General features: G+C 35.0%; 1 protein-coding gene across 1 annotated transcript; it reads right to left on the minus strand.

The window, feature by feature from the left end:
• Positions 1 to 220: 220 nt before the first annotated feature.
• On the minus strand, positions 221 to 762 carry LOC113756016 (uncharacterized protein At4g04775-like). The gene is made up of 2 exons (XM_027299843.1): positions 643 to 762; positions 221 to 544 (listed from the first exon to the last, which is right to left on the minus strand). Exons 1-2 carry the CDS (start codon positions 760 to 762, stop codon positions 221 to 223), a joined length of 444 nt encoding a protein of 147 aa, XP_027155644.1.
• Positions 763 to 17,515: the final 16,753 nt, after the last annotated feature.

The raw sequence follows: 17,515 nt of genomic DNA on the forward strand, positions 1-17,515 counted from the left end.
TTATGTTTTCTGCATTTGTGAGCTACTTTTCTTTTGCACCACCCATATGTTGGAACTAATACTTCAGTCTTTTATTCATAAATTACAATTTCAAACATCCATGGTGTAAACAACACCAACCAAAATGAGGTGTAATAAAAACACTACAATCTCAACAAAAACGAGCTGTGTATTAAAACATTGAGCAACACTGGTTTAGGATTTGAAGTACAACAATACTCTAGTAGCCATCAATTTGCAGCCTTCCAAACTTCTGTCCCTTGTTAGGCCCCCAAATCCACATTGATGCATTGACAATTGTCCAGGCCATAACAAAAAGAACAATGACCATTTTTTTCACTTTCTTTCTTCCAAGCTTCTCCTTCAGATTTTTTACTTTATCCTCCATTTTCTCAGCTTTCTTTTGCAACTTGAGAATTTGTTGCCGCAAAGTTTCATTCTCGGTTTCCACCCTATTTATTCTTCTTAAAAGACCGGGTATGACTTGTTTCGAACGCTCACACATTTCTTCATCATACCAATTCCAATAACCACAGCCATCAACCTACAAAAAAATTATCCAAATTCTTTTTAGCCGATAAATGTCTAAACAATTAAACATTAACCTAATTTAACGAATTTCCTATATCTTCACACACTTACCTTGCCATTAGCACATTCAACATATCTCCTTGCCGGGTTCCTATCAGTCCATGAAGTCTTCAAATTGGTTTTACTGCCACAAGAGCAGGTCGGAGTTGTTTCCTTGCCTTTTCCTCTCATGAAGCTTCAACACATTCCCAGCAAATTGCAAGTCGGAGTTCTTTTCTTAGGTATTCCTCCAATGAAGCTTCAACACATTCCCAGCAAATTGCAACTTCGTATATTGTCCCTCCTACTCCATATTTGCAGAAGAAATCTATTACAGGATAAGGGTTTGCACTTCCTAATTGAACTTACGAGTTGTCTGACATTTGAGAGTGATTTATGGTGGAGAGTTTCAAGGAAAAGACTGTGCAGACGAATTTGCCCCTCAAAAAGTTGATTTCCGTCTCTCCTGACGGCACAAATACACGGAGTGACCAAAACGGTACAGATTTACTAGTTCAGTGACATTTCGCGCTAATAAAAAAGTTTAGTGACCAAAACCGGCACTTTGAAATAGTTTAGTGACATTTCGCGCAATTCGCTCTAAATAAAATATCTCAAGCCTTACAAAATATTACGGAAATAAAACCTTCAACACCCAAGATAAATACTTTAGACAAAATTATAAAAGAAAATTCAACTGAAGAATCCGAAAACTTAGAAGAAGAAGCAATAAGTTCAGATCTAGAAGAAAATTTAGTATTACCTATAGAAAACCAATTTGAAGAACAAGATGATCAAATAAATAGAATAAGAAGAAAAAGAACTTATAATAATAATGACAAAAACTGGAAAATGGTAAGTTCAAAAAATTATTATCCAAGACCAAGCCCTCCAGATATTCAATATGAAGAAAGATCTAAATTTCGTACCACAAAATATGATGGAGATTCAATTTACGAATGGAATATAGATGGCAAAGCTGAATATGAAGTATTAAATAATTTGCAAGAAATGGGAATGGCTAGATTAGCTTACAAAATTAAAAACATTCAAGAAAGAAATATTGCAACATTATTAGTCTCAGGATTTACCGGATAATTAAAAAATTGGTGGAATAATGCTTTAACATTACAAGACAAACTATCAATACTAGAACACACCCAAGAAATTGAAGATGATCAAGGAAATATTCAAATACAATCAGATGCTGCAGAATTCTTAATAGTAACAATAGTAATGTATTTCATAGGAAATCCAAAAGAAGAATTAAATTCTAATAAAATATTTTTAACAAATTTAAGATGTACTACATTATCAGACTTTAGATGGTATAAAGATATGTTTTTAACAAATGTATTAAGAAGACCAGATTGTAATGCTTCATTCTGGAAAGAAAGATTCATAACAGGATTACCAAGTTTATTTTCACAAATAATAATGGATAGTTTACAAAAAGAAATGGGAACAGATGTAATTTCATTTGAAAATATTACTTTTGGACAATTATTTGCATTTGTCAAAAAAGAAGGATTAATGTTATGTTCAGAATTAAGATTACAAATAAAATATGGTTCTAAAACAAAAGAAGTAGGATCATTTTGTGATGCATTTGGAATAAAAAGAATAAAATAACCATCAGCATACAAAAAGAAAATTAAAAAATATACTAAGAAAACAAAATATAAAAGACCTAAAGAAGATAAACCAGAAAAGAAGAGAAAATTTATTAAAAGAAAAATAGTTTGTTACAAATGTGGAAAAATAGGACATAAAGCAAACAAATGTAGATTAAAAGAAAAAATTACAGAAATCTGTGTTAATGAAGAAGAAATTAAAAATAAATTAATAAATCTATTAATAAATGAAAAAGATCAAAGTTCTGAAGAAGATTATTATGATGATATACCTAGTTCAAAAAGTGAAGAAAATTGTAATTGTACTCCAAAATATATAAATGTTATAACTAAAAAAGAAGATAAAGAATTCTTATTAGACATAATAGAAAAAATCGAAGATCCAATAGCTAAAAAAGAATATTTGGAAAGATTAAAAAGTTTAATTATTCAGGAAGATAAAATGCCAAAGATAATAGAACCTTTTAGCATATCAAAATTAATAGATAAATATCCAAATATAAATATAATGAAAAAAGAAACAACTAAAGATCTTCAAACAGAAATCAATAACCTTAAAATACAGATAAAACAATTACAACAAGAAATTATAGAACTAAAAACAAAAGATTTAGAAATTGAAGCAAAAATAACCTTAATAGATAATCAACCCTCAACTTCTAATTCCAAAACAGAAGAAATATGTATATCTGAAAAAAATCATCCTCATTTTAAAGCTTCCTTGGCCGAACCTCTTGCTCCAAAAAAAGAAAGGAAAAGCTCTCCAATTTCTTGCTCCAAGCTTGCTCAATCTTCAATTCCAACCGTTTAATCTTATATTTGTTCCATAAAACCCCTCCACTTAGTGATTGTGAGGTGATTGGTGAAGTTGTTTGGAAGGCTAAGGTGGTTAGTTGCTTCCTTTCTTGCTTTACAAGGTGAGTAGCTAAGGGACTTCTCTTTTCTTTCCAATAATGCTTAATTAGTGACCTATGTGAGTTGAAGTGATGATATTAGGTGTTATTTCATGATTTTGGTTGAGATTGATGACATTTTTCTATTTCATCATGATTTTTCTGTGTTAATATGATTGTTATGGTGTGGCCATGTATGATAGTTGGAAATGATCTGAAATAAAGCTAGAGGGTGTAAGTTGATGCTATTTGTGGAAAATTTCCGCATTGAAAGGAAATTTCGGAAGTTAGGGTTTCAATTACCCTCATTCTGCTCGGCACTGTTCCTCATAGTTAGAGGCCGAATTAGCCTTGGGTTAAAACATGAAAGTTGTAGAGGATGGTATTTTATAGTTGCCTAAAAAATTTCAGGCCAATCGGAGTAGTGTAGCCTTTGAAAAGACCAAAATACCCCTGATACCCTGTTTCTGTCCGAAACTGAAATTCAGCTTTGGTAATTGGTTAATTTGATTGGAAATACGACTGATTTGGTTGTTGATGTCTTCTTAAGAAATATATCCTGGTATCTTAGCTTTCGGATGGCTTTGGAATCACTTGAATTGGACTTAGGTAACCTGAATTATGGTTATTTAACCAGAATGCGGTTTGTTAACCTGTTAATGCGGTTCTGGTTTGGTACATTGACATTTTGACCTAGTTGTACTACAAACTGGACTGAGTGGCCTTCTTCAACATTGTAGCCCTTTTTCTTAGCTTCGAAATGGTGTAAATTACACCTCAATCCGACAAGGATAGCTTCAGTTGTGTTAATTCCGCTAAGCAACAGCAAATCTGCCTTTTGTTTCCCAACCCAAACTTCGTTTCCGCATATGTCCTAGTTTGATTTTGCACTTATACGTTCCATATGATTTTACTCTAGTGATATGTGGATTCGGTTTATGACTTGTATTCGAGCCTTATTGTGGCGCTAATTAAAGGTGTTTGATAGCTTGTAATTTTGGGTGTTGAGGTTTGGTTGGAAAGTAAAGAAAGACAAGGGAAATGCTGTCAAAATTTTCGCGGAGCTTCTGCACAGCCTCGGGAAACTTGCTATATCTTGATGTAGAAATGTCGGAATTGAGTTCCGTTTGTTGCGTTTTAAACTAGATTCATAGGACTATAAACCGTGTAAATTTCAGACCCTGTTTCTGTCTTTGCAATTTATGGTGATTCTTCAAAGTTGACTGAAATATTGTACCTGTTGTGTCTTTCACTGGTTGAAGCAGCAACTTAAGGCTCGAATTTGACTGCCTTGTGTTTTGAATCTTACAATGGTGTTTTCTGGAAAGTTATAGCCCTTTGAATGTATTTTCCAACGGTATAACTTTTACTAATTTTGGACTTACAAAACTTGAGATATGATTTTTCATATAGGGTTGCGCGAAACTGGAAAATCCTATTTTCCTAGTATCGACTTTACTTTCATTTTCTACTTCAAATTTGGAGTTGGTCAGTCATTGTAGGTAGGGCTTTGAGGTTGTTCATGCCTTTAATACTAATTGTTACCTTTTCACTCCGAGGTCACCTCTTTGCTTTGCATTAATGGCTCTTTTGACTAGGCATATGGCTCGTAACCGAGTCTCACTTGCGAATTCCATACTAGGTCTTGGAGTCGAGTCTTAAGTGTTTGCCTTGATTGTTCTGGGAGGTGCCGTCGATTAAAGCCACACTTGGGAAGGAAACTTTTGAAGTTATCCTTATTTGAACTGGTGAGTGTACCACTCCCCTGAATTATTGCTAAACTGGTTTCCTGTACTTGCAAATTTCTAGTTGAATGTCTTTCCTGACTGTTTATCTTGTACGAGACGAGGGTGTACTTTATCACACTCGTTCTCTTGCCTGTACTAAACAAACTGGAATCTATTACTTGTACTTGTTATATACTTGAACTTGTTACTTGCACTTGTTATGATGTCATTTGGAAGAGTATCCAACGACCCTACTGTTAAACTTGAGCTCAACCTTATGGGGAGTTAATTAAATCGAGCCAGTAAGGGCTTGGTCGAGATAATTGACAATCCATGGGTACCTGTTCCTGGGAAATCTTTGGGTATTGAGACTCTTGATTCCGGTATACTCGAGTATTACCATTCCTGTTCCTGTTTGGCGTTCGGGCCGGTAAGGGGTATGTTTGGTGAACGGAATTTTGGCGTTAAAGTGGTGATCTACTGGATTGGTTCCTTTATTTGAACGTTGACGGAGGGTCAAAAAGGCTGGATCAAGTATTGCAACGGGGATTTGGCTCCTGATTGCTACCTGTATCCTTGAAATTGTGATGTTCGTTCATTTCTTTTACTTGATGCGGATATGTGTCCTATAAATGTTTTCTCATGATTTTGACTGTTACTATTTTGGTACCTCATTGAGCTTCTAGCTCACCCAGTTCTGTTATCCTTGTTTTCCTTACAGGAAACCACCTTTTGGAGACTCTAATATTTTGAAGCATGAGTTGAGCTTGTTTTAATCTTCTTTTGTGTAGCTCCTCGATGTATGGAAAACCCTAAATGTTTTTTTTATTGGATCTGTAAACTTACTAATATGTAGATTTTGAAGTGTTTCCTCATGTTTATGTAACATATGTATTCGGGAATGTACCTACTTTCATGGCGAACAAAGTTTCCTTGTACTTGGTTGGATCCTGCATGGCGGCGGCCCTTCCATTTCGTTTTGATTCTTGCAGTTTTATTCCGGTTTTGATGGAGGTATGACTGAGTCCCGGCGAGAGTTGGGCAGGCGGTCCGCCGAACCCTTTGGTTCGCCTTAGGGTGAGGTGGGGCTGTCACATAGAGTGTCTTGGAACCTCACTGGGTTGTGTAGCTCATTCCACGTTTTTAATTTCTTTAATAGGGTTCGAGACCAAGAGTGCTCGTGAATGGTACTAGATTATTTTCTTTTGAAGACCTTAAGTTGTATTATAGTGGATGGTTGTAGTACATACTCTTTTGGATTGTATTAGGCTTGAAAGGTAACTAATTGTAAGGATGCAATATTTTGGAGTACTTTAATTATATATTGAAGTTATTTGAAGTATTTCGAGCTTTCGAATTGTGGATTGTAGTGAGTCCTGACGAGAGTTGGGCAGACATCCCGCGAATACCCTTTGGTTCACCTTAGGGAGAAGTGGGGGCGTCACAAAATCGACAGTAGCATATTTAAGTAATTTTTTACCGCTTGAATAAGTGGTTGGCCCCAATGAGGTATTTTGGTGGTAGTCTATGTTTTCAGAACCGGGTCGGGTATCAACTCGGTCGAACTCAAGGGTCAGGGGTCAATGGGTTCAACGGGGTTGAACTGGATGACGTCATAAATAAAAATTATTTAAAAATTAAAATAAAATATGTAAAATACCTAATAACATGTTAATATTAATAAATGTATATTCATATATATTTGATATTTCAAATATATTTAACAAGAAAATACAAAGAAATTAGAATAATCAAGTAGTAATTTATATTATTTAACGAGCATTAACAAGTTTATAATTAAAATTATGGACTTAATTAAAAAATAACACCAAACTTTAAGACAACATTTATAAAGTATGAAATATTTAAAGTACATTAATAATTTTTAACAATCTAGGGGTCAAAACATAATATTAAAAATAATTTGATCTTTCGAAAAAAAGTTAAAAAAAAAGAATTGATCTAGCACGAATTGTTATCTTCTTTTGTTGACTGAACCTCCTGTATACCTTTGACCTCAAGGATTTGACCAATTATTCTATGACTGGGCCGTAGCCCAGTGCACAAAAGAAGAGCTACCTGTTCACGGAAGTTTCCCGACTGAATGTTAGCTTTGAGAAAAGAAAATAGCCCGGTTCTTATTTTTCCGGTCAAACCAGGTCAAACCCGATTTTTGACCTGGTTTGACCGAGTTCTTAATTCTCCGGGTTTTAGAATTAACTCTGACCGGATTATTGGCGGTTCCCGGTTTGACAGGTTGGATCGGCGGTCCGGTCCGAGTTTTAAAACAGAGGTGGTAGTCTTGGATCCTTACCTAGAGGTTACCATTAAGAGTCTTGCTGATCACCCTTTATGTTAAACTAATTCCCAGCATTAGGAAAAACAAAAAAGTAGTCAAAATTGAAAAAAAGTACTCCCTCCGTCCCATTGTTAATGTCATGTTTTCACTTTTTTGTTGTCCCAAAATAAGAGTCTCATGGCAAAAGTCAAACAACTTTCACTACTACTTTCCTTTTATACCCTTAGTAATAATGACAAGATTCCATCAATTAATAATAAACAATTACATATGGCCCACCACAACACATGCACACTTTCACCATTCCTGTGACCTTTTGCTTTTAGCTGGCTATTTCCGTGTGTCAGACAAGGGGTAAAACTGGAAGAATATGAAAAGTGCAGTCCACCATTTTACTGTGCATAAAAAGTGCTATTCCCGAAAAACGTCCCAAATTTTGGGACGGAGGGAGCATTAATTGTTCATGTTTTGTCCTTTTACTGTATAGATAATTTATTTGAACTGATAAAAAAAATTAATTTCTCTTTCGTACTTGACACAACAAATGAGTGAGTCTATGAAAAGTGCCAAGACACAAAATTTCTCAATTTTTTAGAAAGGTCCCATATAACCACTTTATAATTTTAACTAAAGTGGAATTTGATCTTTAACCGATTTTGTGACCAATAAGTGATACAAGACTTCACTGAAAGTGCATATGCCTTAAAGTCAATTAATTTTTAGGATTTAATATACATTTGAATTATTTATTTCATAATAAATGACATCTTTATCATATACATTTATATAAGTATGATATATAATAACATTTATGAACTATTTATATTATAATAAACGACATCTTTATTATATATATATAAGTATGATAAAGTACTTAGAGTAAATCTAATCTTTAAAATCATAAGAGTTATGATGATGAGATTCATTTGATTATATACAAGGTTTATTCTTAAATATATCTAGTCAAAATATTAACAAAAAGAGCATTGTTAATACAGTTAGATTAGCATATACTATATCACTTTTATTTAAGAAGTAGTAGATCTCATCTACTATGATGTGTAAGACACCTAAACTAGTATATGGGTGCTTGATTGGATGATCAACTTTACTAGATTGATTCACATAGAGATATCCTTTAAGTGCTAAAAGATTAATCTCTAAGTGACATTTATGTAAGTGGTCCTTAGACTTAATGTTATCATGGTATTTTGAGTACGGACGGTTATATTTTTCTGTTATATGATTGCTCCCGTAACAGCGAATGCTCACATCATTAACATATAGGTATATACTTAAAGTATGAAAAGGTATGAACAACCTATAAGGGTTTACCACCTCTTATGAAAGAGGAGTTATCTTATATCTAACCACTTGTAGAAATATAATTCGGAATACTTAACGCTAAGTGAAAGAGTCTTAGAAAGTGTTTTCAAATGCTTCTTTTATTAGAGTTATATTTTCTTGCAAGAAATGAATATTAATGTGAGATAAGTGTGGTTAAAAGATAAGTGTCATAAAAAGGTGAAAGTCATCTGCTTGACCTTTTTCATTACTGGGTGCTCATGATGCATTATTAGATGACAATCTTGATCTATAAGTATGAGTTGATTGATTAGTGGAATCAATGATAAATTAATAAGAGTTTTAATTGATCTAATTCTTGTTTATTAAGAATTATAACTCATACGTATTGCCAACGCATATGAAAACCTAATGGGTCACACACAATAAAAACTTTTTTAACTAGATTAAATGAATTTCAAATAGGGACTTGATAGATGCATTTTTATAACTTATAGTTTAATACAAATTAAACTTGAGGGACTTATAGTGTAAATAAGTTTAAGTTTTCCAAATACAAGTGTTGTATAGAATAAGAAAGTTAAATCCTATTAAAAACTAGTTTTAGGTTTCAGAAGGATATAGACAACTTATTCATCTATAAATACTCACTAAGCTTTTGCTTGCTAGCAAGACTAATCAATACATAAATTGCCTTGTGAGTTTTTTGAGAAAAATCTTGAGAGAATAATATCTAAAATTCGTCCAAGAAAATAGGGAAAAAATCACATCTCTTGTTCCTCTTATTGAGGCAAGGTTCTAGGGAGGTTGTAGACATCAAATTTTCTCAATTTCAAATCTATTTTTATTTTTTATTTTTCATTTATGTATTGCTTAAGCAATCTTTTTAATTTTTGTTTTGTAGGTTTGTGTAAAAAGAAAGAAAAAAAAAAGAGAAAAGAAAAATGGGATTTCAAAATTGAAAAAAATAGTAGAGGTTTTCTTTGTTTCTAACCCAATCAAAATTTTAACCAAAAACCAACCACAAAGCCTACCAAAAATCCAAACAAAACCCAAGTAAAGACCCAACAAAAGCCTGGGTAGACCTGAAGAAACAAGGCCCATCGGCCCATTTCTCTTTCTTCAAAATTTTTTTTTTAAAAAAATGCATTTCTTCTTCAATTTTCTAGCAACGAAGTAGTACGTTGGGGAGCTGGAATTTTTTTTTTTTTGCATGATTTTTGTCCTTTTTTCCTCTTTCTTTCTCCCTAAGACTTGTTAGTACAAATTCTAACACCCCTGACCAATATTGTCCCACCGTTAGCCACCCAGAAGGTTGTGGGTTTTGTTCCTGGAGGTGGGTTTATAGCCCACAACAAGTGAAAAACCTAAACCCGCAGGCCAAGAAGTCCAGCACCCCTCCAAAAGGCCTCGATCAGGTGGGGGAGACACCCACAACAGGTTATAAAGCGGCCATGATTCTCCTCCCTAGCCGATGTAGAATCGTTACAATATTGTGATGCCCCCGGAAAAAAAAATTTCAGGCCTTGGAGAGCAATTAAACTACAACTAAAAGACCAAACTAACCTTAAAATTCTAGACTAATTACCATGCGGCCATCTCATAAACTATCAGAACCTATAACCAAACCGAGAGAGGAATATTTCTGTGCTAGAAACAGCATACAAGCAGTTGCTAGTCTAAGCGGTGGAAGGTTGGAAGTTAGCTGAGATTGGGATGGTGATTGAAGGAAAAAAAAATCCAATGGAAACAGCTCCCAAAGCTGCTAAGTAGAAACGGTGCATTGAGAAAGTGAATAAGAGTAGGTTTGGGCAGTAGAACTGAGGGAAGCTCATCTTATATGCCTGTCTGCCACTTCCCATTGAAAAGAAAGACTCTGCTCCTCTTTAATCAATAAGGCCGAGAGAAAACAAGAAGAATACAACTACTTATTACTTTGCTTGTTATCATCGTGAGATAAACAAGAGAGACAGCCGCGGGAGTTGAGAAGAAACTCTATCTTCCTGAGAGCAAAGTAAAACTTCAGTTACTCTCTTTACCAAGCCAACACCGAGAGTAAACAAAGAGAGTGAGAAAAGAGAGCAAAACTGAGAAAGTATGAGCGAGAGTGGTAAGCTTCATAATCCATTAGCCAAAGCTAAGAAAGGTGCCGCAAGGAAGCAGGAGAAGTTGGAACAGCAGCTGGGTAGTCTGCAATTTTTCAAATGCTAGGAGGAAAGAAAGAGGTAAAAGTACTAGCAACCCACTAATCTTTGAAGATACTTGAGTTTATATGATTGTATGTTGGATTTGAGCCTGTGGCGACCCCACTTTCCCCTAAGGCGAACCAGAGGGTTGGCGGGCCGTCTGCCTAGCTCTCACCAGGACTCACGAAAGCAAGCTAGTAAAATCCTTCCTAAGTATAACCTAATCTATTACAACATCGTTTCCCTCCAAATAGGCCGATAACTAAAACCACATTAACTTCAGAGATAACAGCACTATAAGATAGCTAATCATCGATTCTTAGGATACCTTCCCGATTACAAACCATGAAACAAAACATACAATTCAAATACATTCGTACAAGCCAAGTAACAAATTCATACAAGCCACATAACCAATCTAGGGTTTGCACTTTTCCAGCTTCAAGTGGCAACCCTAAACAAAAGCTACATTGTTTAATACGAATTACAACCATACAAAGTAAAAGTAGAGTTCAAATCTTTCTCAAGTGCCAGGACCTGTCAAGGAAAACAAATAACGTGGGGTGAGCTAAAGCTCAGTGGTGCCCCGGAACATGCAATCACATAAATCAAACAACGATTAATAATTTCAACAAAATTAAACAATTAGGAAAGCGTATAACAGCACAAAGTAGGATACAGGGGCTCTCAGGAGCCATTCTCCACGCTTGATCAAAATTTACCGTAGTTGACCCTCCGTCAACTGTCACTACTTACGGTCCATGTAGATCTTTTCATTTTTTTTTCTTAACTCCGACCACCAATCATACCCCTTTACCGGGCCCGCACGCCAATCACGAATGAGAGTGGTAATACTTGAGTATACCTTTTTATAAACTAGTCGAGGGATTCACCCAACGACGTCACAACACGTAGTTACCAGGTCAGGATAAGAGGCCCTCCCACCCTAAGGTGTGGTACATTCCCCTGCCTGGTGATTTAGTACTTGAGATAGGATAAGAGGCCCTCCCACCCGCAGGTGTGGTACATTCCCCTACTCAGTACTTAGCAAGTGCGAGCAAGATATTCACAAAAACATTTCAAGCAAGTCACCACTCGAAAGGCTAGTGTGATAAAGTACACACTGCTCACTTCGATGGATCAGAAACCATTTTCCAAATTATCACGTATCGAGTCAAGAAAGCACTTTAACCAAATAAGCATAGAACAAGCAGAGACACTCACCAAAAGTGAAGTCACAGGTCAAGCTGGGAATCGAAATCCGCATCCTCGCTAAATCCTAGAAAACCAAGTTTTAAAACGATAAGTTTTACTATACAAGTTCTTGGTTTACGTATATAAAAAATTATCTAGTATATGACTAGTTTATTTTCTCGAAATAAATCGACAATCCACTTAAAGTTAAAACTAGTAAAAGTAGTAAAATATTTCGTATAGTTTCCTTAAAAATACTTTTCTTTCTAGAGGTGCAACTAGATCTAATTTACTTGAAGTAAGTTTTCTTGCCGAGCAAGTTTTCTACGCTTTTTAGTTAAAATTATTAAAATCTCGTGTTTTTGACAATTTTCCTCTAGAACAACTAGCCAGGGACAATTTTTAAGAAAAGAAAAGAAAATAAAATAATACCTAGGGTTTTAAAAACTAGTGCAATCATTTTCTAGAAATAATAAGGCTAGTTTAAGCCAAAGAAAGAAATAACTAGTCTGCAAGGTTTTAAAAAATCTCGACAGTTGAATTTCTAACATTATCGTGCTATACTAAATTTTGTAGTTCAATACTAGGGCAAAATATATTCACGTAGCTTGATTTAAAAATACTCAAGTTCACAGGACCAAAATGGACTTCACGATTTCAGTTCACACGCACATTGTATCCCAGTTGGCCACTACAGAAAAATTATATTTCAAACAGCAATCTCACTAGGACTTCGTCAATCATTAGCCCTAGGTCTCAATAAATCCATTTCAAATCGGAATTTGAACAAAATAAGTCCAAGGCATCCAACACAATCCCATCAAGATTCCAAGTTTTGTAAAATGTATTCAAACGACCAAGGCTTCATCAATCATTAGCTCTTGGTATCCGACAATTATTTCTTACACAATTTAGCCAAAATTTCAAATGTTTAAAGTCACTAATATGTATTTGAAACCAAGGACAAGATTTGCAACAACCTCTTATCCAAGATTGCCACCAATAATCTCATTACACGTACACAAATGCAGATTAAACATTTTCCAGCAATTTATATTCCAAAGTATCTGTTCCAATGCCAAGAAATTCCATCGACTAAACCGCAAGGGGTTTATCCACCAAGTAACTTCTATCTTAACATTTCAGCCATAAAACCAAATTGTCTCCCCAAAATTTCACATGCATGACCATCTTAATATATTCTGAGGTGCAATCAACAATAATATGACATTTCACAGTGAATCAAACTTTAATGTAACAATTTGGAACCCAAAATTCGCAAAAAAAAACTAGAAAAATTCTTTCTTCTTCCCTCGGTTAAACTGAAAAAAATTTCAGCAGCAATGTTTCAACATTTTTGGCCAATTCTACCAGCAGATCAATTGTTTCACAACTGAATATCTTACAAGACTTAAAACAACATATTTCAAGGATTTCCAACCATTATGCTGCAAGGAAAAATTTCAGAAGCAAGCTGAAATTCCAACTCAACTCTCGGCTACCACCAAAAATTTCCAGCAGCTAATTGGTCATAAAATCCAAACTTTTCCTCGGCCGAATCATTGTGTTAAGTACCCAAAACTAACATGCAAGGCTACTTAATGAAATTACTTATCATTTCCAGTTCAAATCAAGTTCGGTCAGCAACTATGATCATCCACAATTCCAGAAATTCTGTTCACTACCCTCGGATGAACATGCATGTAGCAGTTTTCTGTTTCATTTTATTTTCTTGCTTAGCCGAACTAATGAACTTCATGCAAAGCTTAATCACCTAATTCTTAGTTAGTTAATCATGTTTATAAGCTCAGATTACTACAAAGAGACAGAATTAAAGCTGCATTTTCGTTTCAGCTTCTCGGCAATTCCATTTTCTTCCTAATCAGATTTTTTTCATGCTTTGATTTCATCATCCAAACACCTAGACTTCACATGCATGGACATAAATAGCTTAATTTACACCTTGATCAACGTATCTCAGTCCAGAAATTACCTCACAGTGACGCTCACTCACGCGACAGAACTGAAGTTTTCTTTCCCTCTCGGCTCGCTCGCAAACTGGATGTGGTGGTCCTGGTTGTGGTGGTGCAGCTGTGGTGTTGCGGTTAGGAGTGATTGCAGCTGGTGTTGAGGGTGAAGAGAAAGAATGGAACTCATGCACTGCCTCTCTCTCTCTTTTTCTCCCTCTCGCTTCACCTTCTCGGATAGAACAGAAAAGTTGTAGCTCGCAACTCGCACGGCTTCCTTCCGTTTCTCTCCTCTCGGCTTGCAGAATGCAGCTCTCTCTCTCTCTTGGTCGATGATCACGAGGTAAGGGAGAATGGTGTGGGATAGTTGTGGTTGTGGTTGAGGCTGAGGTAGTGGAGAGGAAGTGGTTCGCGGTTGAAGGAGTGATTGAGTGTTTGAGAGGAGAAAGGATTGCATTCGGCCGAATGGAAATGTTGGTGCTTTTATGGTTGGCCGAGGGAGTTTTGATGGTTGCATGGTAAATTTTGAAATGGTGGAGGGTTAATTTGGTCTTTTCACATCTTCTCCGAATATCCACTTAAATCCTCATTCTTAATCTAATTCCACAATTTACCCCAAATGTAATTTGAATGCCTAATAATATACTAATCTCACAAGAGTTCAATTATCGAAATTTTAACGTCCTACGTATACTAAGTGTACTTGTAACAAATCTTATTCTAAAATTTATCGACTTCGTCTTAGGGCTAAGGTTCCGGTTAACACTTAACGTTATGAACACTTAAAATTAGCTATCGGAATTCAAAGAATTTATAGTAAGGCAATAAAATTAATCTAACTCAAGAAATATTAATTTAACTTAACAAAACAAGTAATTTAATATTTTAGCACAATTATATTGTTTATCACATAAAAATTGTTTTTACACACCTATTTAAAATAAGTATAAGTAATGCTAGAATTTATTAAAGAATCAAAAGTGCAAATGCAATATGCATTGATATCTATATATATTTTTTCGAGGTTGTCACAGAGCCATGGAAGTTAAGTTTTGTTGAAGACATCTCTTGTTTCCCAATTATTTCTTTGTTGCCAGCTTTATTCCAGATTTGCACTCACCAATTGAACTGCATATTCGTCTATGATAAAGGCCAAATCAATTATTTCTCAAAACATGAAAGTTGTAGGGATTTGAGTTAGATTTCTACCCAGAAAATTTCAGCTCAATCGGATCACTGTAACTTATGAAATGACTAAAATAACCCTGACTGCCCAAATGCCCTGTTTAACAGACAGCTTTCTGAGATTTCAATTTTTGACCATGAAAATGCCTTATTTGGCTTTGGAGGTCTTCATAATAAATGTAGGCCTATATCTTAGCTTCGAACCGCCATAAGATTGATCTCAATCCGATAAGTGTAGCTTCAGTTGTGATTAAAATGCCAAAAGGTGAGAGGAACTTGATGATTTTAGAATTTCCTTTGCTTGACATGATATTTGTGATCTAGGGCTTAGACTTGAACAAGGAAACTATCTATGATGGATGAGGATCATGAGCTGTGGTTGGTGAGAGATTCCAAAACTATTTACAAAGTTACTTTTTGAACTATTTCTTGCACTGTTTATTCGATTGCATATCATGTGTGCTTGCATGTGTGCCATGCAATGATTTGGCTCAAATGAGTGCTTGGAAGTCTTGTGCTTAACACCAACGTCTTTACCTTAATGACACTTGACTTGCCTTGAATGTTGGAGCACCGATGGCTCCCTTGTATTGCTTGACTATTACTTGATCTATTTGAGCGTTGGATGTTTAAGTACAATGATTTCACTGGCTCACAAGAATAATAAACTTACATTTGATCACTGATGCATGACATCATCTAAATGCACTATTGTGAAACTTATTTGATTATCGATTTTTACTGGACACTCGCTGAGTTTCTAACTTACCCCAAAATATTTATTTCCTCTCCACAGGGCTCGAGGCAAAGGAAGCACTTGTATTAACTTATTAGTATGACAGGATGGAATATCTAATGTATACTTTGAATTTCGATTAACTTGTGGTATGTAAATTCGTGGAGTATTTGATGTAATATTTGAGATTTACATTGTAGTTTATTCGAGAACTGTAGTGAGTCCTGGCAAAAGTTGGGCAGGCGGTCCGCCGAATCTTTTTGGTTCGCCTTAGGGGGAGGTGGGGTCGTCACACAAATACAATTCATCACATCCCAAATCTTATCTTTTAACATCCAACACAAATGAATCAAGGGATCAAAATAAGCCACTTAAGACCCATTTTTTTTTATCTCAACTATTCATCTTAGATTTTAGGATTTTATTCAAATAGCAAGCAATGCAGCTTTTAGGGTTTTGGAGGCAAGGAAAAACGATTGGGAGAGGAGGCCAAAGTGAAAGAGAGAGAAAAGAGAAAATTTTTGCAGCTTTCTTTAAAAATATGAAAAAACAGGGTTGACGAATCGACCCTATTCTTCATCGCATTTCGATCTCGTCCGAACTTCTTTTGAGGAAATTTCTTTTATTGTGCCATCTATGATCATAGAGGAGCAAATCTTCAATTGAGAGTTTTTAGAAAAAACGTCTCCAAATCCTTCGAATCAAGGCTCGAAGTTGCAGCTTCATCAGCACTTGAATCTCCGCGATAGGAGCTTGTTTGCTTCATTTCAGGAATTTGGGTGTGTTTTCTTGAGACTTCGCATGTCAATTCGAGTCTGCAAGCATCTGTAGGTAACTATAGCTTCTTCTCTTGGTTGATTTAATGTTTTGGATGAAGTTTTTAAGCCATCATATGAGCTTTCATGGACTTAAACCTTAGATCTCATTTTTCTCATGGTTTATGGTGTTTAAGGGAATTGTTTGGTGTTTAAATGAATCCACAAGATTCTAGGGAACATGTTTATGTTGAGATCCGACCTTTGATACTTGTGAAAACATACTTCGGTGAAGTTTTGTCCACTTTGGCCGGAATTTTTCCAATTTCTAGCGGTTCGTATTCTTGACCCGTCGGAAATTTCATTGATTTTTTTCTTTTATTTTGTTTCCTTTTTTTCTTGGTTTTGTTTGTCATGTTTTGATCTTTTAGGCCACTTGGGTTGTTGTTAAGTTGTGTTTGTGGGCTAAGAATTGGGCTAAAAAATTATTTTATGTTGGGCTTGTAGTTGAAACTATTGGGTTTATCCTTATTCTTTATATGTGGGCTTGTGTTTGATTTTGTTTGGGGCCTCTGTGTCTTTATATTGCATTTTTGTTAGTTTTGTTTGGGTCAAGACACAAAAGCCCAAGTCTATGGTCTAATTAAATGGGATGATTTTGTGAATTGGGTTAAGAATTTTGTATTTTCTTTTCTTTTTCTTATTTTTATCTTTATTGGATAAATTTTAAACATTTTATGCGTTTAATGGTGTTAGAAATCAACTGAACTCATGGGATGTTATCTGCTTATTTGAGTCTATGAGAAAATATATTTGCAATTTGGCCTCCCAATTTTTGCATAATTACACTAAGGCCCAAAAATTGTGAAAAATGGATATATTTCTTCCCTTTAAAGTCTTGATTTCTTTTCATATGTTTCATGCATGTTTTGAGTAAATTCATTCTAGTCTTTAGAGTATAATTGGGGTTTTGAATAAAATTTGTTGAATTTAGATTACTTAATTAGATAATTTTAGGAATTTATATAAGAAATAGATGATGTGTTATTTTTTGGGTTTGTGAC

This window comes from Coffea eugenioides, unplaced genomic scaffold, assembly GCF_003713205.1.
Source record: "Coffea eugenioides isolate CCC68of unplaced genomic scaffold, Ceug_1.0 ScVebR1_18;HRSCAF=85, whole genome shotgun sequence".
Taxonomy (NCBI): Eukaryota; Viridiplantae; Streptophyta; class Magnoliopsida; order Gentianales; family Rubiaceae; genus Coffea; species Coffea eugenioides.

Bases quoted from the DNA above. Each gene is read 5' to 3' on its own strand.
- LOC113756016 (XM_027299843.1), bottom strand. From the start codon at position 762: ATGAGAGGAAAAGGCAAGGAAACAACTCCGACCTGCTCTTGTGGCAGT. The intron at 545-642 runs GTAAGTGTGTGA...ATTTTTTTGTAG, and splicing joins TTGAATGTGCTAATGGCAAG to GTTGATGGCTGTGGTTATTG.